This window comes from Mus musculus, chromosome 15, assembly GCF_000001635.26.
Source record: "Mus musculus strain C57BL/6J chromosome 15, GRCm38.p6 C57BL/6J".
Taxonomy (NCBI): domain Eukaryota; kingdom Metazoa; phylum Chordata; class Mammalia; order Rodentia; family Muridae; genus Mus; species Mus musculus.
This window is the reverse complement of record NC_000081.6, coordinates 99,688,026-99,714,355: the sequence shown is the minus strand read 5'-3', so window position 1 is coordinate 99,714,355 and position 26,330 is coordinate 99,688,026. Positions and strand designations below refer to the sequence as shown.

The 26,330-nt window shown below is 53.0% G+C and overlaps 2 protein-coding genes, 1 long non-coding RNA gene and 1 pseudogene across 7 annotated transcripts in view; 2 read left to right on the top strand and 2 right to left on the bottom strand.

The window, feature by feature from the left end:
- Positions 1–360: 360 nt before the first annotated feature.
- Smarcd1 (SWI/SNF related, matrix associated, actin dependent regulator of chromatin, subfamily d, member 1) lies at positions 361–12,069 on the bottom strand. The gene is made up of 13 exons (NM_031842.2): positions 11,858–12,069; positions 11,063–11,250; positions 10,723–10,765; positions 10,496–10,618; positions 9,903–10,025; positions 8,613–8,729; positions 6,944–7,045; positions 6,555–6,716; positions 6,374–6,471; positions 4,940–5,075; positions 3,141–3,263; positions 2,096–2,197; positions 361–1,984 (listed from the first exon to the last, which is right to left on the bottom strand). The coding sequence occupies exons 1-13, from the start codon at positions 12,032–12,034 to the stop codon at positions 1,931–1,933; spliced, it is 1,548 nt and encodes a 515-aa protein (NP_114030.2). The 5' UTR covers positions 12,035–12,069; the 3' UTR covers positions 361–1,930.
- On the top strand, positions 7,510–7,851 carry Gm17241 (predicted gene, 17241; annotated as a pseudogene).
- Positions 10,552–12,949, top strand: Gm34939 (predicted gene, 34939). The gene is made up of 3 exons (NR_168656.1): positions 10,552–10,730; positions 10,854–11,114; positions 11,566–12,949. It is a non-coding gene; the product is annotated as a predicted gene, 34939 (long non-coding RNA).
- Positions 12,950–13,225: 276 nt separating this feature from the next.
- Positions 13,226–26,330, bottom strand: part of Asic1 (acid-sensing (proton-gated) ion channel 1) — a 30,934-nt gene continuing 17,829 nt past the window's right edge. For 2 of the 5 annotated variants that reach the window (XM_006520297.4, XM_006520298.3), the window contains exons 4-12: positions 19,512–19,662; positions 18,756–18,883; positions 17,694–17,847; positions 17,328–17,384; positions 16,764–16,917; positions 16,218–16,309; positions 15,647–15,726; positions 15,457–15,561; positions 13,226–15,322 (exon numbers count right to left, since the gene is read on the bottom strand). In XM_006520297.4, the coding sequence (XP_006520360.1) occupies positions 15,218–15,322; positions 15,457–15,561; positions 15,647–15,726; positions 16,218–16,309; positions 16,764–16,917; positions 17,328–17,384; positions 17,694–17,847; positions 18,756–18,883; positions 19,512–19,662 (1,026 nt within the window). In that variant the 3' untranslated portion in view covers positions 13,226–15,217. Of the gene's footprint in view, positions 15,323–15,456; positions 15,562–15,646; positions 15,727–16,217; positions 16,310–16,763; positions 16,918–17,327; positions 17,385–17,693; positions 17,848–18,755; positions 18,884–19,511; positions 19,663–21,328; positions 22,752–26,330 lie in introns of those variants that run through there. The other 3 variants (XM_006520295.3, NM_001289791.2, NM_009597.2) reach the window with 3 other exon arrangements.

The window sequence follows — 26,330 nt, the reverse complement described above, 5'->3', positions numbered from 1 at the left end:
GGGCATTGCTGAGGTCACAAGCCTCTGATACGACCTAGAGTCCCCGGGGAAAAGACTCATTTCCCCAGACCCCCAGAGCCCAGTACAACTGGAGATCACCAGTGTTCAAGAAACATCTCTCAAGTAAGAGAGCCCTGGGCAGCCTAACCCTGATGGCACTACAGTAGTGACTCCCCGGACAGTGGGGACCCACAGCGACCCCTCCAGACTGCAGGGACCCACAGTGACCTCTCTAGACAACAGGCACCCACAGTGACCCCTCCATACAGCAGGGACTCACAGTGACCCTTCCACACAGCAGGGACCCACAGTGGCCTCTCCAGACAGCAGGCACCCACAGTGACCCCTCCAGACAGCAGGGACCTGCTCTTTAGAAGTCTTTTATTAAAACTGGGTGACATCAGTTAAGGAGACAGTACAAAAAAAATTTTGGTCCATGAAAACAAAACAAAACAAAACAAAACACAATCAGTTAATAAGAACAGTTACCACCAGGGACACTGTGGAGTGCTAAGTCTCCTCATCGCGCTTCCAGCCAGAAGCCAGGCTGGGGCTCAGCTGCCCCAGGGCTGTCCAGTGTCACTGTGGGGAGGACCTTCCAAGGGGAGGGGTGGATATAGGACATGGGAGGACAGGGAGAAGACTGCTGTCCCCAGTACAGAACAGGCTGGGAAGGGTGCAGGAGCACTGCTCGCAGGAGCCTGAGGTGGGGGTGGGGAAGCAGGGGCTTTGTCAGTTCTGTGGGTTCAGAGCCCATGCTCAACAGAATCCCCCTGTGCCCAGCTGTCTCCCACCCTGCAGTGTTGTCTGCGAGCCTGGGACATGCTAACTCCGGGTGACAAACCTGGAAGAATCGGAGGCTTCCCTGGAAGATTCAAAGCATCTGTCCCAAGGGGCCTCGATCCCACATCCTGCTGCTCCCTGAGGGGTCTGAAGCTTTGAGGGCAGGGCAGGGGGTGGGGAGTCACAAACCCATTTCAGACCTATTCTCCAGCCCTAGGCGCTTTTACTCCTCAGTGCCCGGGAAGCCACCAGTGGGATTCAACTGGGCAGACATGGGACAGGAAGACAGGGATGGCCTAGGGCTTTACCCGTTTGATTTCAGGCCTGTTTCTCCATTTACAGGAGGGGGCAGGGTGGAGTGAATAAACAAGCCACTCCTCTAACAGCAGGAAGGAACAGTCTCTGCTGGGAATGACAAGGAAAGGCAAGATCCCCAACCCAAAAGCGTGGGTTAGGGCAGGTGTAGGGAAATCCTAAACTGGGCGGCTACGGGAGTGTGTGGGAGGGAGCAACAATTCAACACACACTCCAATACTGACATGGACCCCTAAGGGGTCAGAGGACACTGAGACAGCAGGTTAAGTCCAGAGGGCAGGGGACCAACCCGGGGCTCAGTGAAGCCCAGGCTCCTTTACTGCCAGAGGTAAAGGAGCCTCTGCCCCAACCTGCGGAGGGGAGGGAAGAAGTCAAGCTACCGGGAGGGCCAAGGTCAGCTAGCTTACAGACTGCCCTAGGCCTGAGGCTCAGACAGGGATAGCTCCCAAGGCCTAGGTCTCCTGACAAGGGCAGGATCAGTGTAGCTGGTCTCCCTCAAGACCACCTGACCTCAGGAGGCCCCCACTCTGTGGTTCTCTAACACTATCTAGAGGTCCTATGTAGGATAGGGAGGTAGAGGCACACAGGAGCCTGATGGGGAGGAGCTGAGGCGGGGTGGGGTGAGGGGGGGACACGACGGGACGGGGGACGACTGGGGTACAGGACGGGATAACAGGTGACTGTGAGACAGAAATGTGACACCCTCTTCATTGTGACACTGTCCTGAAGCCAAGTCCCCTGGAATGCCTCAAGCAAGACCAAGACAGGTACACTGAGGCAGGCAGCACAGGGCCCAAGGAATCGGTGCAGCCAGGCTAGGGCCACAGAGGCCCTATGTGTTTCGGATTCCCAGGGCTTGCTCTAACTCTTGCCGCCTCTGCTGCACCTGCAGAGAAAATAGGGATGCAAGCTGGAGATACCAAAGGCTGGCAACCAGCTGACACCACTCGTCCTGCCTTGTGTCACCTCCCTTGGGCGCCCCAGACACAGCACCAACCTTGGAGTAGAAGTATCGGCACACAGCCTCCTGAGCCCAGGGCTGGAAGTAGAACTCAGCACGACGCTCCTCTTCCGGGTTACCCACCACATCAGTCATCGTCTGGGGGTGGGGGGAGCGGGAGGACAGGACAACATGGTTCCCGCTCTCACAGCTGCTCTCAGTTGGACTGTACCCCTTGCCTGCCCCCAGCTCCCCGCCAAAGATGCTCAAGGTCTAATTCCCCAGCACCTGTGAATGTGACCTGATATGGAAATAGGGTCTCTGCAGATAGTCAAGTTAAGGTGAGCTCATTGGGATTGGCCCTAATCCAGTATAACTGGTGTCCTTACGAAGGAGGGAAATGTAGACAAAGAGAGATACACAGACACAATGTGAAGACACACAAAGACAGCAAGCCTGACCTGAGGGACACACAGGGTCACCAGAAGCTAGCAGAGAGCATAGCAGAGACCAACCCTGTCACTTTCACTCTGGATTTCCAGTCTCCACCACTGGGAGACAATCCCCATTGCTCAAGCTACCCAGTTTGGGTCAGGTTTCTTCAAAAGACCCAGCAGGCCAAAATAAACAAATAAATGACATCCCAAGTCACGTGACCCAAGCACCCATTAAGTCACTGCCAGGTGCCCTTTCTGCTGTGCTGGCCACAGCAGTCACAGCACACCAAGCACCTGAGCTGTGACACCCAGGTGCATGTTCCCGTCTAGGCTTATGATGGTCTTCTCCTGGGAAGCATCTCCAACGTTTTACTCACACTAGCTATGTTTTCCTGATGGAATACATCTGCGGGAGAGCAGAGCCCAGATCCTCAGTTCTAGTCCCAACAGCTGGGAGTCCAGAGACAACACTGGGAAGCACTGACTATGTCCTCATGTCCTGCATCTACTCCCTTTATCAACTCTAGCACGGACCCTGAGATGTACTAAAACAAACAAAAAACAAGACCGGTGATCCCTCCCTTGTCCCCCAGCTCTCTGCACAGGAGTAAAGTGACCACACGCTGCACTCCCTAGGTCCCTCCGGGCCTTTCCCAGGCTCCTACCTTGAGGTCCCTGCACTGGGACTGAAGCCAATCATTGATGAAACCCTGAGGGTCTCGGGCAAAGCTCAACATGAACTCTCGCTGGGTCTTCAGCTGGTTGATGGTCTCTATCGTCTCATGGATCTGAAAGGAAGAAGTGTGCTCCATGTTCAAGGCAGAGAAGCTCTAAAGTAAAGGCAGACGCAGGCTGGCCCTGCTGGGCTTGCTGCCCAGAGTCCACTGGGTCTAAGAGCTCCTGCAGCCCTCTGGCCCCCTTCAGAAAGCAGCGTGCTTGCTTCTATCCAGGTAAGGAAAGTTGTGCTTTCAGTGTCTGATCACCTGCCACCTTCCAACAGACCCACGTGCTCTCTCCACATCTCAAGACACCTGGGCTGAAATCTCCCAAACTAAAATGGTTCCCATTTTTCTAACATCTCCTCCCGCTGCTCCTCTTCTCAATCTTACTGCAGACAACTCTCCACCCCAGGCAGGCCTCCTCTCAGCCCCATCCAACAGGGGCCACATTCCTTTACTGTGACTCTCAAAACAGAACTCTAGAACCTTGACCTCTCTCACACAGACTATCAGTCTGGTCTCTGAAGTGGACTTGCTCCAGATCTACCCCTCATCAACGCTCTCCACCTACCTGCTAATGCAAAGAGCATTAGGACCTCCATGAAGAAGGTTTGCACACGCTTTTCCCAGATCAAAGCTTTACAACCAGGCTCCTACTGCCCCAGTGGCACCCTGGCACCTTGTGTCACATTCAGCCAGAGAGCTCTGTACTTCTTATGCTGGTTTTGAGGTCATCTGGCCAGGAACTCCTTATGTACACAAGACTGGCCCTGAACTTGTGGTGTGCCTGCAGCCTCTGCTGCCAAGCGCTGGGGTTACAGGAGGGAACCACCATACCTGCCTCCTAAGGCTGATGAAAGGGAGTTTTAGCTTTCTGCATACCTCTCTCTGTCTCTGTCTGTCTCTCTATCTATCTTTTTTATCTCTCTCTCTCTCCCTCTCTCCTCCCTCCCTCCCTCTCTCCTCTCTCTCTCTCTCTCTATCTCTCTCTCTCTTTCTGTCTCCCTCTCCCCCCCCACCCCCCAGCACTGCTGTGCTCCTTCCCCAGCTGTTCGAGTCCACGTTACCCTTTGGAATTTAGGTGAGGCACCTACTCTCCCAGGATAGCCCAGACATAAGTTATCTCTGGTGGTCACAAGGCACTTTGGCTTTGCCTACAGCAACTCTGCCTATATTGTTAACAATACCAATGGTAGCAGCAGGAAGAGTAGGAAGAGCATCCGTCCACTACTGTCTTACTGGGCTAGGTACAGGCCCGGGTCTTTAAAAACATGGGTCTCATTTCATGCACAGAGCCACCATGGCTTCTCTGCTGAACACGATGTAGGAGAATCATCGTGTGTTTAAGGCCAGCCTAGTCTATAAGGGAGAGATGGACTCGAAATACTGAAAACAAAAACAAAATGTAGCCAGGCAGTGGTGGTGCACACCTTTAATCCCAGCACTTGGGAGGCAGAGGCAGGCGGATTTCTAAGTTCGAGGCCAGCCTGGGCTCTAGTTCCAGGACAGCCAGGGCTACACGGAGAAACCCTGTCTCGAAAAACCAAAAACCAAAACCAAAACCAAAAACTAGAACGTTAACAGGCAGCTCTAGGTGCATGTGTGTGAGCCTGCCTCCACTTATCACCCAACACTGCCAACAGCCTGGCATGTGCTGGTTCTGGATATCAATATGTTTTTAGTTAAAACCAAAAATCAAAAGGCAGTGAGGAGCTATGATGGAGGGGAGGGACAGAGAGCCCTACCTTGTTGTCTAGAGTGGCGATCTCCTGCTGGCTGGCAGTGGACAACAGGAAAGAGTTCATCTGGGTCTTCAGAGTGTCATCCACCTCCACGTCAATGTCATAGCACGCGGTCTTTTTCTGGTCATTTGGGTCCACACTGGGGAGGAAAGCAACAGGGTTCAGTAAATGGCTGTCCCTGAGACCTACCTGCCAACGTCAGAAAGATGGTCCAGGGATGAGGGGGAAACAAAGCGACTGCAAAGGTCAAAGGGCACAGAGGAGACGCTCTACATCTTCCTTCTGAGAGCTGTATGGAGCTGTATCTCCAGATGTCTGTACTCTAAATAGATATAACGTATGATATAGCCTGTCTCTATGAATAACAAATTGTAACTCACTAAATTTGGTTTTCATTGCATTTACTTATTATGTGTGCGCGTGTGTGTGCACACTCTACAGGTGAGAGGACCATTTGTGGAACCAGTTCTCTCCATCTATCACTGGGTGCCTGGGTTGATGTCAGGCCAGACAGCTAGAGCCTTTAACCTGCTGAACCATCTTGCTGGGCTGAGCTTGGCTTTATGAAAGTCATAAAATTCAAGTAGCACCAAAGGCATTTTGTGTAAAGTTTTAAGCAGGAGTCCAAGCTGGCAGTGGTGGCGCACACCTTTAATCCCAGCACTTGGGAGGCAGAGGCAGGTGGATTTCTGAGTTCGAGGCCAGCCTGGTCTACAGAGTGAGTTCCAGGACAGCCAGGGCTACACAGAGAAACCCTGTCTCAGAAAAAAAAAAAGGTGGTTGCTGATCCCACCATAGTGGGAGCTGGTAACTAGACTCCAAAGGGAAGTGGGCCTGCTATGACAGTGCTGGCCCACATCCAGCCATTAACTCTAGCATGGGCCAGAGAAGAGCATGCCACCACAACAGTCACCTCCAGGGCATAAACCCCTCACAGGCGAGCAGAGTAACAGGCAAGCACAAGTTGGTGTCACCATCAGTTTTAATATAGTAAGGAGCTTATGTAATTTAAACAGAAACAGAACAGGCACATCTAACAAGACCACCACAGCCTGACAACGGGCCGTGCAAGCTGCTCTGCAGGCAGGCGGGCGCCAGCACACACTCACTGCTCTGTAGGCAGGCGGCAGCACACACTCACTGCTCTGCGGGCGGGCGCCAGCACACACTCACTGCTCTGTAGGCAGGCGCCAGCACACACTCACTGCTCTGCGGGCGGGCGCCAGCACACACTCACTGCTCTGTAGGCAGGCGCCAGCACACACTCACTGCTCTGCGGGCGGGCGGCAGCACACACTCACTGCTCTGTAGGCAGGCGCCAGCACACACTCACTGCTCTGCAGGCGGGCGCCAGCACACACTCACTGCTCTGCGGGCAGGCGGGCGCCAGCACACACTCACTGCTCTGCGGGCAGGCGGGCGCCAGCACACACTCACCTGATGACATGATTGATGATGATGGGCTCTGGTGGCATAAGCAAGGCGTGGAGCCGCTGAGGGATCTCTGAGAACTTCATCCGCTGAGATTCAAAGATCTGAGGCGGGGAAGAGGGAGAGGCTACAAATCGGCACATTCAGTGCGATGAGACTCCCAAAATAGAAGGTGCCCTTCACATACCTGCTGGAGGTACTTGTCACAGAGAACAAACTCTCGCTCGTGAGGGTCCTGGAGCTTGTGTGTTTTAATATACTGCCACAGTGCTTGGATGATCACTGGACGTGTCTGGGTATGGATGCCCAAGAGCCGAGCCAGGCGAGGGTCTAATTTAAACTGGGGGGGCTGCGGGGAACCAAGAGTACAGATGAAGCTAACGAGCTGGCTCCATGTGTCTTTTGGGGCGCTCAGTACAGGAACACATTCAATCTAACAAACATTGGCAAATCTGGATAGCAAAGCTAGAGGACAGAGAGACTCGCTTGCTGTCGCTATAGACTTTGACCCTTCTGAGTAAGAACTCATGCAATATGGCCGTGAAAGCTGGACTCCTTCACACCTCCAAAGCATACCTGGTAGTCCAGCATCAGCAGGACAGTACACCGTACATTCACATCTCCTGGCCGCTTCACCTGGAAGCCATCGGTCTCCTGGGTAGTGGCGGTCCTGTGCCACTGCAGAGAGGAAGGTGTCAGGGTGTACTCTTCCAGAGGAAGAGCTGGGGTGGGAGGGACGCGTGTCGGTAATAACTCAACATTTAACTTTGATTACTGAGGCTACTGGGGAAGAGCAACAGCTCAAGGTATCTCTAAAAACACATATGGCTTTGGAATTATTGTCTATGTAGGCAGAACCTTCTAATCCTGTTTGAAATGGCGGTGTTTAAAAAGGCTTAAATTCGCCTGGCAGTGGTGGTGCACGCCTTTAATCCCAGAACTTGGAAGGCAGAGGCAGGTGGATTTCTGAGTTCCAGGCCAGCCTGGTCTACAGAGTGAGTGCCAGGACAGCCAGGGATACACAGAGAAACCCTGTCTCGGAAAAAAAAAAGAAAAAGAAAAAAAAAAAAAAGGCTTAAATTCCCAGTGATAATTTCACCCACAAAATGACTTTTATACATGGAACAGAAACCTAAGCTTCGCCTTTCCGGCGGTGACGACCTCCCTACGAGAACATGCCTCTCGCAAAGGATCTCCTTCATCCCGCTCCAGAAGAGGAGAAGAGGAAACACAAAAAAAAGCGCCTGGTGCAGAGCCCCAATTCCTACTTTATGGACGTGAAATGCCCAGGATGCTATAAAATCACCACGGTCTTTAGCCATGCACAAACGGTAGTCTTGTGTGTTGGCTGCTCCACTGTCCTCTGTCAGCCTACAGGTGGAAAAGCAAGGCTGACAGAAGGATGCTCCTTCAGGAGGAAGCAGCACTGAAAGCCCCTGATTGAAGATGAGTGGGAACCTTCCCAATAAACACGTTTTGGATATTAAAAAAAAAAAAAAAAAAAAAAAAAAAAAAAAAGAAACCTAAGCTTCAATTTACTGAGGGCTAAGCTGTCTATGAGTCTACGACACACTACATTCAGTACGTTACAGAGCTAGAACTTGAGCTGACTCTAGGCCACAGGTCTAGCTACTCTACACTACTGCTATGCTATCAAATCAAGCACTTTACAGATTTCTACCAACTCTGTGACTTACTTCCCATGTCTCTTAGTGGCTGGAGATAAGGGGCTGCAGCTACGGTGGTAAAGAAAGGGGCAGGTTAAGTCCCCAGAGAGCACTAGGCCACTCTAGTTTATGTCCCCACAACCCTGTTGCTAACAGCTAACAGTCTTTGAAGCATTGTACAACCAGGCGTTAAGTGTTCCTGGCTGTCTGAAGGATAAATCTAAAGGATCAGGGGCCAAGAGGAAGGTACAGATCAGTAACCCAGACAAGCTAGTGCTCTATTAGTCTACGAGTCACCCATTAGCTACAGAAACTGCTATCAAGAAAATAAAACACGTCAGTTACTACAGCCCACCAATACTTAAAGGAAGACGCAGAGACAGTTGAAAGTGTAAGGACTCCACTCTACCAAGATCTCTTTGGGGGCAGCAGTCTGGACAGCAACAAGTGAGTCAAATCAGTTACCAAGAGCTCCTGGGGCCCAACTCAGCACAGCTAGCGCCGCCTAGAGGCCAATGTGTGAACCTGGGCTAATCATCCCCTGAAAATGTTAAGGCCTGGAAGGCAGAACTACTCACTTCTACCAGATGGTTGTCTGGGCCATAGAGGTCTTTGTCCAGTTCGATCACCAAGGACTTAAAAAAGGAAGAGAACTTTCTCTTTTGCTTGGTGGCGTCATATTTGGACAAGGCCGCCTAGAAAAGAGATGGGGAGTGGGTGGAGTGTGTTGTTACACAAGGCCAGAAAGAAGTCCCCAGGATGGAGTTCCTTAAGAAGCAATTTCTAGGGCTGGTGAGATGGCTCAGTGGGTAAGAGCACCCGACTGCTCTTCCGAAGGTCCGAAGTTCAAATCCCAGCAACCACATGGTGGCTCACAACCACCCATAATGAGATCTGACGCCCTCTTCTGTAGCTGTCTGAAGACAGCTACAGTGTACTTACATATAATAAATAAATAAATAAATAAATAAATAAATCTAAAAAAAAAAAAAAAAAAAAAAAAGAAGCAATTTCTAACTCCACTGGGGAAATATCTTCTGGTTATGGCTAGGCAGCCACTAAGTCAGTCCTGGCCACAGCAGTGCACTAACAATGGCAGGGTCTCCGACTTCCGACTGAGAAGGGAGGCAAGTTAAGCCCGACCATTAACACAACAAAGCACACTGGAACAGAGAAGAGCCTGGCAGCAGAGGGCAAATGAATCACAGGCAAAAGGCAGTGGAACAAAATCTGCCTTTATCTGGACAGAACACATGACCAGCAAACAGCCCGGACTACCCACAGGAGGCTCTGGTTCTCCAGCAAAAGTGCACTCGAACGAGCTCACTTGCACAGCTAAATATAGTGCCAGAGCGCAGCACTGGGTGAGCATGAGCTGCTGGGTGGAGAGTTTGGGGGTGCTCATTAGTCTGATGATCCCCTTGGAGCAACAGAGAGCCAAGCCTTTGGGGGACTCTCACACTTAAACTGTGGTACCTCCAAGGAAAGTTGGGAACACAGAAATAACCTCAAGGATTCAAGGGAGGAAACATGGCCTCAAAGGCTCAGCACAGATGGGTGGCGGGCAGGGATGGGGACCACTGAGATCATCCACTGATACTGCTAAATCCAAAGGGCAGCATCACCAGGGCCAAGTCAACAGCAACCCAGACCCCAGGACAAAACCGTGCAGCTGAGGAAGCAGACACAAAGGACCATTGTCTTTGTATGCAGGGAACACAGCCCCCCAGCCCCCTCCCGGAAGCTCCCAGCAGGAGTGGTGAACTGCAGTCAGGTTTCCTGCTGAGCACACCGCACCAAGCACCCGGCACAGTGCCACCCCTGCAGCTCCCTCCCTGAGCACCAACCACAGTGGACCTTGAACTCACGTCCTCCAGGAGCCGGCCTTCTACCCGGAGCTCCCAGGAAGCCACCGTCCCTTCCCCATCCTCCGCGTCCGACTTAGCCGGATTGAACGTGTTAGAAATGAAAATTCGCAGCTTCCGTTTTTGCTGAGGAAGGCAGAAACAGGATCGACAGTGGAGCTTCGGTAGTAAAGGTCCCCTAAAACTCCCAAGTGACTCCTCACTGGCTGGCTCACTACAGGGGACAGAGACTCCACTCGGAAGTGTACAGTCCCGACCTGAGCCTGGGTGCAAGTGAATGCACCAGGGGACTAGGGAGACAAAATTGTGCAAAGTGGCATGTTCCCAAGGTAGCAAGTGGTTACAGCAAAAAGCGCGCACGGGTCTATTTCTGTCTAGAGCCCTGGATAGCTCCCCCCCAACCCCCCACCCCCGCCCCTTTCCCTGCCAGCTGTTAGACTCCTATGCTCCTAATGTAATTCCTGGTTTGTAGGCGGAAGGGAAAGATGCAATTTAAATGCCACAGAGAGCTGTGCTGTGCCTTTGATTTTTCCATCCTGAGCTGGAGAGAGACCTGGGCCCCTCCCTTGACCCTCAGCCTGGTACTGTCCTGTTACCTTGATGGGACGTTTCAAGGCCTCCTGGATATCTAGCCGCTTCCTCATAATAGTCTGGTCCAGTTTCCTTTCAAAAGCCAGGAGATCCATGTAGGCCTGTGATTCTGGGACCAGTTCCCGAATCTTAGGAACAGAAAGACAGAGATGGGATGGGGCAGCCCTCGTTCTGACCACTTCTATTCTCAAAGCCACTACCCCTTCAAGGAGACCTCTGCAGCTGCACTCACCCTTTGAGGTAGGATTTTGTCAGCCATCTTCTTTTTCTTTGCACTGTTCAGAATAAATACTGTGATCAGGTTGGGATAGGAACTAGTCAGAACGTGAGCAGTGTTGTGAGCACCTTTGTTTATGGTTACAGCCAAGGCCTACGAAATGACTCTCCATTTAAAGACGCTACCTCTCCCATGACCACCAAAACTCCACTGCATCATGAGGCCCTGTTAGTCCCTGCAGCACCGTTTGGTGCCACAGCGCTGACTTCCTGGTTCTGCATGCCCACCACCAGCATCCTCACAGGCCTCCTCTCCCCCATACCCTTCTTTCCTTCACCCCCAGGGGTCATCTTACTTGTGATTTCGATTTTGGACCGCCTGCTGCTGGACCTGCTGGATCTGTTGAGGTGCAGGTCTCTTGCGGGACTGGTCCATCCCTGACTGGGCCAGACCAGGTCGGACTGAAGGGTTCCCCCCATAGCCAGGAGGTCCCATGGAAGGTCCCTGAGGTGTCATTCGGCTACCTGGCAGCATACCTGGTCTCTACAGAAGGGAGAGGACCCAGAAATGTCATACTTTTCCTTGCTAGCCCCACCAAGAAAGGAAAAATGGTGGCAGCCTGGATTTCAGGAGTGGGTTAGGGCTGGGGGTGGGGTGGGGGGACAACAAGACAGTCCTTTGCTTCTTTGAAATACAGTCACTGGACCTTCAGTGATTTCATTGCATATAGTCTAAAAACTAGATTATACTCAATTTTTCTGGTCTATGCTGGATCTGACTCACCAGACATGTCTAGTCAGCCCTACATTTCTTTTTTTACTAGCTACTGTCTCCTCTAAAGCTGACCTCCATTTGCAGCTATAACAGCCTGGGTATTCCTGGGGACACGGGGGCTGCCCACTCCCCTCTGCATTCCATGACCATCCCAGGGCCCACTTCGCCCACCCTGGTTCCACACTCACTCCTCACATGGAAACAATGCCGCCAGGAGCAGGTAAGGATGCTAACCTCCTCCCCCCCCACACACCTCCACTCCCGGCCCGAGCCCCTCCCCAGGGAGTCCCTCCCACTTCTCCCTCACCCCTGTCAGTCCTCCGCCCTCGCTCGGCCCCGCCCCCGGCCCGCGCGCCCCTCCTCCTGTCCCACTCACCGGATAGGCCGCCCCGGGCATCGGAGAGCGGTACAGCCCTTGACCCGGCGCCGGGCCCATTCGCACGGGAGGCCCGGGAGTTCCGCCCGGGCCCAGAGCAGCCGCCACGCCCGCTCCTCCTGAGGCTCCCGCGCCGCCGCTCGGAGCCACAGACTGGAAACCCGCCCGGGCCGCCATCTTCCCGGAGCCGCCGCTGCAGCTGCACAAAGAACCGGAACCGGAACTCCCCCCGCCCCCCGCGCGCCCCCCGAGCGCCTGGGCTGTTTGTGGGCCCGGCCCGCCGGCGGGCACAGGCGGCTCGGAGCAGCGAGACTACGGGCTAGAGGGGGCGACTAGCGGGAAAGGCGTGCTGACCACTCCCTCCCGCCTTCACGGGCCAGGAGGGAGCACCATAGAGAAGCGGTGTGCGGATAAAGAGGTGCCGGGAGCGAGCGCCTCCACGCGGTTGGAGGACGGTAAAAAGCCTTGCAGAGAGCCCAGCCCATCCGGCTGGCGGCTGGAGTGATGCTTCACCTTGGCCCAGTGCATTTACCTCTCCAAAGCATTCTGGTTGCCTTGCTTTTCGTTCTCCTACTGCTCAGACTCCGGGTACTAAAGAGGAAAACGTGCTGTTTGTTCGTTCGGGAAAAGTAGAACTCGAAGGAGATCAATGTCGTGGCAAAGACAAATCAGCAAGAGAAAACCCATGCCGGGCCGTGGTGGCGCACGCCTTTAATCCCAGCACTTGGGAGGCAGAGGCAGGCGGATTTCTGAGTTCGAGGCCAGCCTGGTCTACAGAGTGAGTTCCAGGACAGCCAGGGATACACAGAGAAGGCTCGGGACCCTTCACCTCAGACGTTTAACTTAAGATTTTGATGCGTTTTTTCCCGTGACTTTTCTCCAAAGAGTCCTGGATATTTGTTGCCATAGATAACTGCTGGTCCCCTGCCCAGTGATCAGACGAATCCTGAGCCTGTCTTTTCCCAGCAGGATCAGTGTTTACCTGATCAAGTATGTAGGGTCTGGTGTAGCCCAATCTAGCGTTAAACTCACTGTGTAATGGAAGATAGCTGCTCCATCTCCTACCTGCTGGAATTACAGGTATAACCACCACACCGGGCTACCACTCAAATTCCCTTACTCTAGTTGTGTGGCTCTCAAGGCAAGCTCCATTCTAAAGGTAACACCCACAGTTTGCAACTAAAAACAGCACTGGGCAGGATAATGGCAGCTCAGGCTTTTAATCCCAGCATTTTGGGAGGCAGGAGGATCTCTGTGAGAGTTCGAGGCCAGCCTGGACTACAGAGCCGTTCCAGGACAGCCAGGGCTACACAGAGAAACCCTGTCTCAAAACAAACCAAACAACAAACAGAAAACCAACACTGAAGAGATGGTTGAAACCCAGTTTATTAGACCAGAGGCATGCGTCACCCAGAGCCCCTCCTGCTGCCCCCCCAGCCAGTGTACATTTCTCAGCTTTGCCCTGTTTCTTTCTGGGGAGTTCTGATCTCTAAACAACTCTTGAGAACCAAGAGGTCTCAAAGATGCCAAAGCCTTGCTCTCTGGCTCCAGGCCAACGTACACAGGTGATCTGCCCATAAGTCCTGTTTTGGGATTAGAGACCAAGAGACAGTGGGGACAGAGAAGGCCAGGAATGAGATTGGAGAGCTGGCCTGGGAAGGGTGTCTGGTTGAGGAGGCCCTCTACCTCACCTTGTGGCCCCCTTAGGGTAGGGACACACAACAGCACGTCTTTCAACTTCTGCTCTAGGCCAATCTCTTTCCTCATGTGACCACGCCCTGACTCACCAGAAAATGCAAGCGGTGGGCCTGGGCATCAAGGTGAGGACTGGGCCCTGGGCACCCCGAAGAAAGAAAGGCCACTGAGTCAGGGCTCCGGCTTCTGGCTGTGGGTACCCACCGCCCAGCTGCAAGAGGGAGTCACCAATCCCCAGCCTCCCTCCCCACCTCCCGTCTGTAACTCTCTCCGCTTAGTGTCCTCCATTCCTGGGTAGGAGCTACCTCTCCAGCAGTCACTTCCCTCAGGGAGGCCACAGTCAGCCAGGCAAAGGGCACTGGGATAGGTGGAGCAAGGTAGAGGGTATGTTAAGGCTGTGGGGAGGGCAGAGGGTGCCCCGGTCGTGGGGGCAAAGGGCGAGGCCAGAAAGAGGCAGAGCTTGTAATTCACAGCTTCCTTTATGTCGCCACCGAGACAGTGCGAAGGTTACAATGCGCGTGTCATCTCCTTGTGCTTCTCAGAGGGATGTGTGTACACAGTACAGTACAGACACCAGGGGAGAATCCAGCTCTTTATACGGGCAAAGGCATTCAGAGACAGGAGAATGGGGGAGAGACAGAAGGGAGAACTAGGGGCGGGAGGGCGGTTCTTGGAGACAAGAGGGAATGGAGGGGGAGACAAACAGGGCCGGAGGGGAGTATATACAAGGTTATAGTAATATAGAGTCTGTATCATATAGAAATAGAAAATGCAGATGAGGTTGCCGAGAGAAGCGGATGACGTCGGGGAAGAGGACTTGGGATTGTTCCATAAGAAAATTTATGGATGTGGCCTTCTGCAAAGGCCTCTGAGAGAGAAGCCAGTGAGGTCAGGCGGCCGTGCCCCTCTCCCTGAGCCGGGCGCTAACCAGCCAGGTCTTCTGGGGGATGTCACAGAGGGTTGCCTCTTGGGATCTCTCTCCAGCAGCTTTGGGGTGGAGGTGACTTACAGATATTGGGATGTGGCCTACAGCACCAGGGCCACATGGAGTCCCAATCTCTACTTCTTCAGGAAATCCTCTGCCCCGTAAAGATTCCGTATGCTTGAGGGAGCAGTAACTGGGCACGGAGTCCTTACCTGGAGACTTGGGCTCGTGGGGAGTCACCCGGCTGAGAGCATCTCTTAAGGCTAGGGAAGCCCCCACACCAGCCCTCTCCCTTAAGGTACATTCTCTGGTTTGGGGCCAAATTTCAGACCCTAGAGATCCCCTCCACCCCTCACTAGGAGGGGGCTTTGGTGACTGGAGGCAGCAGAATGTAGGTGGACACTCAGATGACATACAGCCAGACAGACAGAATTCAGGCTTGGAGCTGGGGGCGGCAGCGTGGAGCAGAGGGGCAGCCTGAGGTCGCGGCTGATCTCTCTCTCTCTCTCTCTCTCTCTCTCTCTCTCTCTCTCTTTATATTAGTTTAATTTTGTTAAAATAAAAAGATGAGATAGAGGCTGGGAGAGGACTCTGGTCAAGACTCCTTTCTCACCACAGACAAGAGGGAACCACTGCCCAGGGATGCAGTTTAAGTCCCCAGGGTAGCTGGGGGCAGTTAGGTACCCCTTGCTCCCCCAGCCCTCCCCACCTAGGCCTTTGGTACAGCGGCTGGCGAGGGCTTAGCAGGTAAAGTCCTCAAACGTGCCTCGAGCGGGATGGTGAGGTAGGATGTTGGCAGCGTACGTCATCCCGGCAGGATGTCCTCGGAGGCTCTCGCAGGGATTCTAAGAGAAGGACATAAGACAGGAACGAGTTACAGAAAGGGATACAGGAAAGACAGGTGGTGTGGAGATGGAGTTGGTTTGAGGCTGTGGGGGAAGGGTACACAGGAGGTCGCCTCCCTGCCTTGCTCCCTCACGTGTCTTTTGACGTCATCCAGGCTGAGCGCCACGCCCTTATCTGCGCTGTTCCTCTTAGCCTCCTTCTGGCACTTCCCACGTCTACACAGCCGGTGCTTAATGACCTGGGAGATGTTCAGGGTAGGGTGGGTGGACCGGAATCCCCAATCCGGGGTGGCCCCGCCAAGCCCTGCCCCCTTACCTCCTTACCTCATAGGCATAGTCAAAGAGTTCCAGCACTGTGAGGATGCTGGCCCCGATGAACAATCCCATCTGGCCCCCGATGTCACCTGTGGGGTCAGGTCGGAGAGGTTAGTGGACTCAGGACCAAGGGGCTATGGGGCTCAATAGGACTGGGGCAGGCCAGCCATGTTTGCTGAGATTGGTACCCCCAATACAGAAGGATCAGACAACCAGACTCTGGCAGGGTTTTTATTCTCTATTCTTTTTTTTGTATTTTCCTTCCCCAAAATGAGTGTTTCTTATTCAAGAAAAAATAAATTCTTTACAAAACACACTACTTTTTTAGTGTCTGGACCACTTTCCAAGGACGGACGTATGGAGCAGGTTCTGCCTCTATCCCTCAACCCCTCCTCTGATGCCTGACTGGTCCACGTTGTCCTAAGAGAAGGCCTGGTCCATTTTCTCCACTTCAAGCCATACCAGAGGGCTCAGGGAAAGGCCCCTGGGGATGGGACAGGCTGAGGGCACCCAGTTTGGGGTGGGAGGGAGCCGTATCCTATCCTAGGCATAGGAGAAGGTTGACCCTTCCCGAGCTCACCCAAAAGCCCTGCGATCTCATAGGCCTTCTTCTGCTCGATGGTCTCATAGTTGAGGACTTCAAAGAAAATGTCCAGCACCAGAATATTCTCCCTGTACAGAGGGGAGAGGGGGGGAAAAGGAAGCTAGGTTCAAGTCCTACCTCTGCCCCTTTCTAGACCTTAGCCGTGAGCCCCTCTGAGACAGTGTTCCCTGTTCCTGCGATGCTAATGAAGAGCCCTGCCTTCTAGGGGTGCTGTGAGGATTCAATTAAATGGCATGCATAAAGAGACACTTTGCACGCTGGCAAGTGGAGGCGATCCCAGTTACAGCGATGGAGATGGAGTTAGAAGATAAAAGAAGGAGAGAGGAGGAGAGTGCCTGAATTACTTATTCCAGCTTGATCCCCTCCCCGCAACACACACACAACCCACACGCTTCAGGTGCCTCTTGGACCTTCTGTGACTTATCTCCACTTCCCTGTACCCCCAGAGACTCTTGTTAAAGTCCACCTGTATCCTCTGCAGTCCTTGTACAAGGGCCCTGCCCTGAGCAGTAGACACCTTACCCTATGTACTGTTCAGATTTGTTGAACTTCTTGGCCAGGTACTTGGCTGAGGCTTTGCTGGGGATCTTGACCATGGACAGCTCCTTGCCGTAGCGGGTCAGGTTGCAGGGCATCTCACACACACAGTATTCCTGGTCTTTCTCCACTAGGAAGTCTGTACCCATGTGAAAAGAACAGGCTGAGTGGTGTCCTTCTGCCAGTGTCTTCCCAATATGGACATACCAACCCTACCCCAGAGATCCCTAGGACCCTCTCTCATTCACCTCAGCCCTGTGTCTATCCTCAGCTCATCCTCACCCAGCCTTCCTGCCCCTGTATTTAACCTGGGTTCTAAAGGACCAACCATCTGAGGCTGAAAGAGGGTGAAGGCTCTCCCAAGAGACTCTTATTAATTCGTCACAGAGACTTTTGAAGGTGCAGTTCTCGGCATTTAGAGGCAGATGCAGACATTGGAAGCATACAGACATTGTCCAATCAAATTCAACCTTGATCTCAGTGGCCTGTGCATGGGACAGACAGCATTTTCTTCCCTCCCCCTAACTGTCCCAGGTCAGAGATGCTCACCCAGGGCAGGGTCTGCACACTCCTTGTACTGCTCCGGAGTACAGTATGGGGCATCCCCTGCAAAGGAAAGGAGACACGACAGGTAGAGATTAAAAGGGTCTCGTGATGCTGTGGTACTATATAAGGTGGAAGATGGGACAGAAGCCAACCCTGGTGCCCTGGAAGGGACCTACTCTCCAGTCTACCCTTTAAAAACCCTCCCCTACTCCCTGCAGACATAGGCAGGGACCAAGAGACAAGAGCCAGAAACAAAAGAAATGAAGTGATCAGGGACCAGGGTTAGGAAAGACAATACAGACGGAGCACAGGTGAGGGGCAGCGTAGCCTGAGATAGCCCAGGGCTGTGCTCGGAATCTTGAGCCCGACCTGGCATGTGCACCATACGGCAGTTGCAGTTTTCCACCAGGTAACGGGTTTCACAATCAATCCGGCAGGCCGTGATGCTGTAGGAGTCGAAGAAATCCGAGTCCATGGTAACAGCATTGCAGGTGCCCCAGGGGGAGGGCAGGTAGATGAGCTGCTGGGAGAGCCGGGGAGCTGGAGAAGTGTAGGGCTTTTCCCCAGCTCCCCGTAATGGACTTCTCTGCCAAGATATGGATCTTGGGAGTCTTACCCCTGGAGCGCTAAGGTCTCAGAGTTTTCAGAGTGTTCCTCCCATTCTTGATCACCCACCACTGTGAGTGTGTGTGTGCATGTGTGTGTCATGTGTGTGTATTTGTGTGTCATTCTATGTGTCAAGTGTGTGTGTGCATGTGTGTGTCAAGTGTGTGTGTGCATGAGTGTGCATTTGTGTGTCGTGTATATGTGTCAAGTGTGTGTGCATGTGTGTGTCGAGTGTGCGTGTGTGGACATGAGTGTGTATGTGTGTGTCATGTGTTTGTGTCAAGTGTGTGTGCATGTATGTGTCAAGTATGTGTGCATGTGTGTGTGTCAAGTGTGTGTATGTGTGTGTCATGTGTTTGTGTCAAGTGTGTGTGCATGTATGTGTCAAGTATGTGTGCATGTGTGTGTGTCAAGTGTGTGTATGTGTGTGTCATGTGTATGTGTCAAGTGTATGTGTATATATGTGTCCTGTATGTGCCAAGTGTGTGTGTGTGTGCATGTGTGTGTGTGTTTGTGCCCCCATGCATAGTCCAGAAGTAGACGTAGATGTCGGATATGTTCCTCTATTTCTCTCTACTTATTGTTTTTGAAGGAGGAGCTCTTGTTGAATCTGGGGCAGCTCACTGGCCAGCTTCAAGGATCCACCTGTCTCTGTACCCCCCAGGCAGAGCTGGGGTTACAACTGTGCACCACTCTGGTTTCCATGGGTGTTGGGGTCTCATTTGAGATCCTCTTGCTTGCATAATAAACTCTTTACCCACTGAGCCATCTCCCCAGTCCCCAGAACTCCATCTCGACTCCCCAACACCTGCTGCAGCCCCTCACCCTCTGCTCCTGGCAAGACACAAACGTCTGGAAGCCTGGGGCCACGCCAAAGCCCAGCTGGTCGATGAAAGGAGGCTCGTCCTGACTGTGGATCTGCACTTTGATGCCTGCTTCGAACGATGTCTCATCTGTGAAGATGAAGGCATGAGAACCGGGAGGATTTCTGAGTCCTTAATCGTCTCCGGAACCTGGGGCATCACACCTCCCTCCCTGGTAATAAGCAGCCTCCATTGGGACTTAGTAAGGAGGCAGTGGGGTCCAAGCACATCTCCATCCTCCTATGTTAGCAACTCCACCACACTCCAGTGACCTCCGGATCCTACACACCTCTCTTACCTGGCATCGGCAATGCATCTTGCTGTTTCAGATTATTTCTCCTGGACTGTCGCTGTCTCGGCCCCTCTCCATCTCTCCTCATCCCCTTCTCTTTTCTCCCCATCTCTCTGCCCCCAAGTCCCCTGAGACCAGACAGCCAGGCAGTCCAAGAAGAGAGGGAGTTATTTATAGAGTGAGTGGCGGCCACTGATGGAAGAGGATGCCTGGTTACCTTGGAGAGTAACTAAACCAGGAAGGAGGAGCCAGGGAATCGAGAGTGTGGAAGTCACATAAGGGCAAAGGCAAACACGGTGAGATCTTGGGAGAAAGGGGATGAATCTGAATTTGGTGTTAGAGCCACACAGTAGAGCCCTACTTGAGTCTAGGGCCAGAGGGACTCAGAGAAACCCAGGGAGGGTGGTCCTAAGCAGGCTAACATACCAGTCTCTCCCCACACAGGCAAGTATTCATCTTGCTGAATGTCCAGCATGATCTCCAGGCCGTTGCCAGTCCCACCTTTCATGGTCTTCAGCCGTGGCCGCCCATCTTGGCCCGAGTTGAATGTGTAGCACTTCCCATACCGCGTGAAGACCTGGTGGAGGGCAGAGTAGAGAACATGAGGGTCCTGCCAGCCAGACGAGCTTCTGGTCCCGTTTAACCAGTGAGAACTACAAGGGATTGGACAGAGGCAGACAGAGAGTGGAGTGCTGATCTCCTCTCTGCGTCTCTATAACGGCAGTGGCTTAGCCCCTCGTCATTGTAACATTGTAACTCTTGCCAGGAGGACTCTTTCAGCCTAGGAGTGATACAATTCCCCACTAAGGCTGGCTCCATCGCCCTCCCTTACTGGCTTCCTTAATCCTGCTCAGGGCTTCGCAAATAGCCCCTTTGTTAAAGTCTTTTCAATGGAACTATCAAGAGACAATCTTGCTGGGACCCTAACGTGTGCGGCTGTCACCATGATCCTATAACTGCTAAACCTCTGAGGCCTTCTGAAACAGATCTTTAGATGTTTGCTTTGGGATTTCACCCCTGAGTTAGAAATCCTTCCAAGGCCTTCCTCCACACCTAAGCCCCTCAAAGCTAAGCCTTTCAGTCTCTTCCCTCTCTCAACCTCTCTCGGGTCCACCATTGTCCCATTGTCAGTAGAACCAGAGAGCAGCCCCAGTTGCCACACCAAGAACCAAACTTACTCCAGCATAACACCTCTTCTCCCAGGAATCAGGACTGAATACCAAGGCATGGCACACTTGGATGCTTGGGTGAGGCACACAGAGGGCCTCAAGGAAGATACTTTCCTTGTTAGAAGATGCTGTAGCCTCTGCCCTTACTGAGGCCCAGTGGCCCAAAACACCGAGTTAAAATCGCTTCAGGGACTGGAATGACACCCATGTACTCCTACATGGTAGGGCATAGAGGGATGGGTATGGAAGGGAAGGCCAGGCATCTGAAATCTACACGGGCTAGAGGGGCATCAGGCTAGACCAGACTATGAGCTAATCTAGGGAGATCGGGGGATGACAGCTGGTTCCATATCTAGAAAGTCCCTTTACCTCTGAATGTGAAGGTGCTAAGAGCAAGGGTTTGATTTAGAGGTTTCCCAACTTCACCAACAGATGGATCACACACACAAACACACACACACACACACACACACACACACACACCCCGAGAGAGAGCAAGAGAGAGAGAGAGAGAGAGAGAGAGAGAGCACTGGTAGGGGCTGGACTCCCATAGGAAAGAGCACAGAAGACAAAGTAAGGATGCAATGAAGTCCCTGTTGTGAATCTGTTGACAAGGTGTTGGGGGTAAAGGGAGGCCTGCCCTCTCCATCTATGACACCATTCTGCACTTCTAGATAAATGGTGGCTCCTCCCCACAACTATCACTCCAGGGTGATAGTCAACAACTGGCCAGTCACAGGCAGCCCCCAGCAGGTCAAAGGTTGACCTCATAGCTAGAACAAGGTTTGGGGCCATGGAGAGGTCTGGAAAAGAGCAGATGAGACTAAAGGCTACTCCAGGCATCAGAACAGCAGCTAATTACTGTTGGCGACATATTTCAAGACACAACTAGGAAAAGCTATGCACCTGGGGGCCCCTTAATCTATCTGCAGACGCTGGGATCCTAGGTGAGTTTCGCCCAGGTTAGGTAGGGTTCAGCAGTTACCAGCCCCAGCCTCAGGAGCCGATCTGATGGCCAGAGAGAGCCATGGCATATACTCTTGGGGTGTTGTGGTAAGCATGGGTCCCACTCACCACTGAGAAGTTGTGGGGACCACAGGGGCCCCCACAGTAGGAGCAATAGAGCAGCATGTCCTCCAGGCGGTGGCAAGAGCGGTTGTAGAAACGATGGAGATTAAAGGGCTCGCCCGAGAAAGCCTCTGGCCCAGGTGGAGCAAGGGGCACCCCAGGATCGTCACTCTCATCCAACCCGAGCATGGGGGCCAGGTAGAGCAAGTCAGGGTAGCTGAGCTGGGACAACCGCACGGCATTGGTGTTACAGAAGGTGACAGCTGGGAAGACCAGCTCTGTGGTGGCCACTTCATCTAGCAAAGTCACGTGCGGGTAGCTGAGGTAATAAGCAACTCGGTCCCCTACCTGGCACAGGAAGGCACCCAGTGCTATGACAAAGGCCACCGCCCATAGGGCCTGCCGTGGCCCTGGGCCCCCTTCCACAAAGACATGGCTGGCACCGTGGAGGGTACAACTGTTGGCAAAGGCCACCAAGTCCCTAGGTGAGTCACCCTCATCCAGCTCCATCCCTGACTCCTTTTCCTTCTCTTCTTCTTCTTCCGATTCTGAGCTGTCCTGCTGCTGCCGGTGGTGGTGGTGGGGACCCCAGATATCTCCCATGGATCCTGGGGCCTCCTCTCCAGAGGAGAATGACACAGAGCAAAAGATCTGGATGGGCATCTTCTCCAGGAGACAGGAAGAAGGTGCCAGAGGGGATGGAGATCGGACTTCAGGTGTGGTCCAGCAGGGCCAGCTACCTAACCCTTCGGCCAGGCCTCCGCTGGCCCGGCTGTTTGTCCTTTCTCACCAGAGCCTCTGTGGCAGTGTGGCTGAGCTGGGGCAGGGCATGAGGAAGAGGACCAGACAGCTCTGCTAGAGAGGGCGTGGCCTGTGCCGATGATGAATAATTGATGATGAGCTGCTGAGAAGCGGGGGCCTTGCCAGGGATGGGGAGAGCTGAAAACCTTTGTCTGACACTGGCTTCGGCAGGGTGAGGGTTTTGGGCTCTTGGTACCCTCTCCTCAGGTGAGGTGACGCCCACTCCTCTCACTGCCAGGATGACCTCAGTTGCTGCCCTCTTCCAGGACACACACACAATACTCTTGTCCTCCACGGCTCCCCCACATGCTCCTCGGTGTCCCCACCCCAGTTCTGTGGGCTCCTTTTATTCTCATTTCATCTAGCTCTGGTTCTGAGCTCTCCAAGCCTCCTGTCCTCTGCAGGCATTCTCTCTAACTCCTCTCCACCCATAGCCACTCATTGACACCCCTCCCCATCTCCCAGCCTCTATTCGCTATTATTTCTTTGATACTTAGTTACCTTCCCATCACCCACCCGGATTTACCTCGTTACTCCCTGAATCTACAATACCCTTGCCATTCCTGACCCACCGCTGGTCTCTATCTCCCACTCTCCCCTAACCTACAGCTCTATTTTAGGTCCGCATCCCTCCCCCAAGCGCAGCACATTTAGGTCTCGTTTCCTCCTCCCCCCCCCCCCATTTTTTGTGGCTTGTGGGGCAGCCCGGGTTCCATTAGCAGGTATTTTTCACTGACCACAGACTCATTTCTGACCAGTTCCCAGCACTGGGGGAGGGACTCTTGAAGCTGAAAGCTTGCTGACAGAACACTACCATGCCCTCCACAGTCCCCAGCTTGCCTTCTCCCCTAAAAAAAAAAAAAAAAAAAAAAAAAAGCAAAACAACAAAACCATTTTAGAAGGGGAATGTGAGAGGCTTTTCCTTCAGAGGGTGGAAGGAACTGTGACCAGTGTGGAGACGGAACGTCCTGGAGCAGCTGAACAGGGCTGGGAACCAACCTGAGAGCTCCCCTCGAGCTCTAGCGCCTCTCACCTGCCTCTCAGCTCTGGTATTGAGGCTGCCTCTGCCCTCCTTAGACCAAGCCCTACCCCCAGGCCCCTGGCCCTTCTGTGTGCTCTGGTCACCCAGGGCCACTGGATGAGGAACTTGGAACTTGAGCCAGCAGCCAAGTCTCTAGGGCCAAGAAGGTGACCTAGGAGAGGGAAGGGAGGGTGGGAGGGAGGGAGAGAGAGAGGGGGGGTGGGGAGCAAAGCAGATTAACCCTTTCTCAGCAGGGCCAGGAGTAGGTCTAGGCTGAAGAAGTCTAGCAGGGCCTTCCGTCCCTTTTGCATTGCAAGGGAGAGAGCTTGGGGTGTGTTGGGATGAGGGGCAGGTGCTGGTTCTAGAAGAGCTGACAGCAGGGCAGCTTTCAGCCTCACTCAGCTCTACCTCTAGAGACATGGAGCCTCAGAAGAGGAGAAAGCCAGGAGGTCTGACCCCTCTCCAGCCCTCCACTCCCCTTAGACGCATCTCAAATTTTTTTAATCCCCTCTGAATGACTCCCCAGGTCCGTGCCTTCAGTTCAGTTATGCCATCCTGCCCATTTCTCCGCTTAAAACTCCTCAGTGTATCATGGTCAAGCTCACTCTCGGCACCCTCATTACTGACACTGCCGCCCCCACCCCCACCCCAGCCCAGCCCAGCATCCAGAACCTTCCGAGGCTCACCGGGCTCACCCACAGCCTAGGACTTCTTGCTCATTTCTTTTTCTCATCTCTTTTATTTTATGTATCATTACCATGCATGTGAGTTGGTGGTCAGAAAACATCTTTCAGAAATTGGTTTTCTTTTCCACGTTGGGCTCTCAGAACCAAATTCAAGCCTGGAGCTGGGTGGGCATAGTGGCTTGGGTCCCTGCTTTTGCCTGCTGAGTCAACTTGCTGGCCCTCTGATGCTGATGTTGTAGTTGTAGTTGTAGTAGTTGTTGTTGTTATCATGGTCTCATTCTATAGCCCAGGCTGGCCTGACATTTATCATGTCAATCAGGCTAGCCTGGAGCTAACAGAGATACAGCTGTCTCTGCCTCCCACATGCTAAGATTAAAGGCACACCACCCTGTCTGGTCCCTCTGATCACTTTTAAAATTTTATTATTGCCGGGTAGTGGTGGCTCACACCTTTAATCCCAGCACTTGGGAGGCAGAGGCAGGAGGATTTCTGAGTTCGAGGCCAGCCTGGTCTACAGAGTGAGTTCCAGGACGGCCAGGGCTATACAGAGAAACCCTGTCTTGAAAAAAAAAAAAATTCTTTTATTATTTTATTTTATGTCTGTGGGTGTTTTTTCTGCGTGTGTGACTATGTGCCACAGTGTGTGTCAAAATAAGAAGGTCAGAAGAGGGTGTCAGATCCCTTGGAACCAGAGTCTCAAACCACTGGAAGCTGGTTGAGAGCTGCTACATGGGTGCTGGGAAGGGGCCAGGCAGTCCCTGGAAGAGCAGCAGTGCTCTTCAGTGCTGAGCCATCTCTTTGGTCCCAGCCCCTCTGATCCTTCTAAGAGACAGGGTCTTACTGTGTTGCTGTCTCTAACCCCTGGGCTCCAATCATCTTTCTGTCTCACCTCCCAAGCAGCTGGGTCTGCAGGCGCACACCACTGCGCCCAACTCCCTGGATCTTTTTCAATACCCTATTCATATCTTCTCTGATGATTCCACAGGGCACAGTGCCTGCCTCAGGGTCAGTAACTTACTCAAAACATTGCAGATGTGAGGCAATCCACTCCTCTCGAGCGAGCACAGAGCCTTTGAGAGGGAGTGGTCGAGATGGAGAGGCTACATCGAGGAAAAAGAAGTAAGATAAACTAAATTAAAGGTGAATGGGCAAGATGGCCGCAGTAAAGGTAGGAGCTTGCCGACAAGCCTGAGCACCAAGGTTTGACCCCCAGAACTCACGTGGCTGGAGGAGAGGACTGACTTCCACACGTTGTCCTCTAACCTCCCAAGTGCACACTCCTACACAAACTACATAGAGAGATGTGGTATAAAAGGAAAGCCCACAGAGAGGCTGGGTCTGAGGAGAGATCAGCCACCTTCAACTGTTATTCTCTCCTGTACGAATGCGAATGCATAGATGCCCTTTCTGTCTGCTGCTCCATGGACAGCTTTCTCCTGCCTGCCAGGCCTTAGTTCTCAGGGGGCAGGGCTTGCTGTGCTGCCCTTCCTCAGGACAGTTGCAGAGGCCTTGGCTTAAGCGGTGCTGGCTGGGGTTGACCTAGCTGCCCATCTGCCTCTTTCCCACTAGAGGGCACTGTCTCTCTCCTTCAGACGACCTGGATTCACAAGCAGAAACTAAGGCAGAGGGAGCTTCAGGGTGGATTGAGGAGGCTGTGAAGAGAGACAGGAGCTTCCGAGGACACTGAGCTGATATAACTCCCCTCACACCTACACCAAGACAACCTTGCACTCCTATACATCGTCACACAGGCATGGACACACATACAGGCACACACATACACTGATGTGGATGTACATGTATACAGGTACATGCATGTGCATGTACTCGTATCGTATGCATGCACACACAGACGGTGCACACACTGTGCACACACACACACACACACACACACACACACATACACCCTGTGGGCACACACACAGACTGTGGATACACACAGAGAGACTGTGGATACACATAGAGATACTGTGGACACACACACACTATGGACACACACAGAGACTATGGACACACACAGAGGCCCCTGAGGAGATGACCAGGTGCACATGAACGCAGACCCACCTTTAATCCCAACACTTGGGGGGGGGGGCGCGAGAGGCGGGGCTTGCAGATCTGTGAGTCTGAGGCTAGCCTGGTCTACATAACACACGTTCTAGGCTCACCAGGGTTCTACAGTCATATATATGTGCATATGTGTATGCACTCTTGTCCATGTGTCCTTGTATGGACGTCAGAGGTTGGGTGACCTCGTCTATGAACATCCACCTTACATTAAAGTAAAATAAGTCAGTGAATAACGAGTCAGGGCTTTCCAGCCAAGGACGACTGTCTTCCTTCCCCACCAGCTGTGTGGCACCTGGGTGGCTCCTTACTTTCTCTGCATCCCTTCTGAACCTCACCTCCTTCCACATTGGGCAAGGTTTGGTGGTTTTCAACTAACTCATGGGTTCTTTACAGGGCCCTCGCCAGAGCGACCTCATCATCATTTGACAAGCAA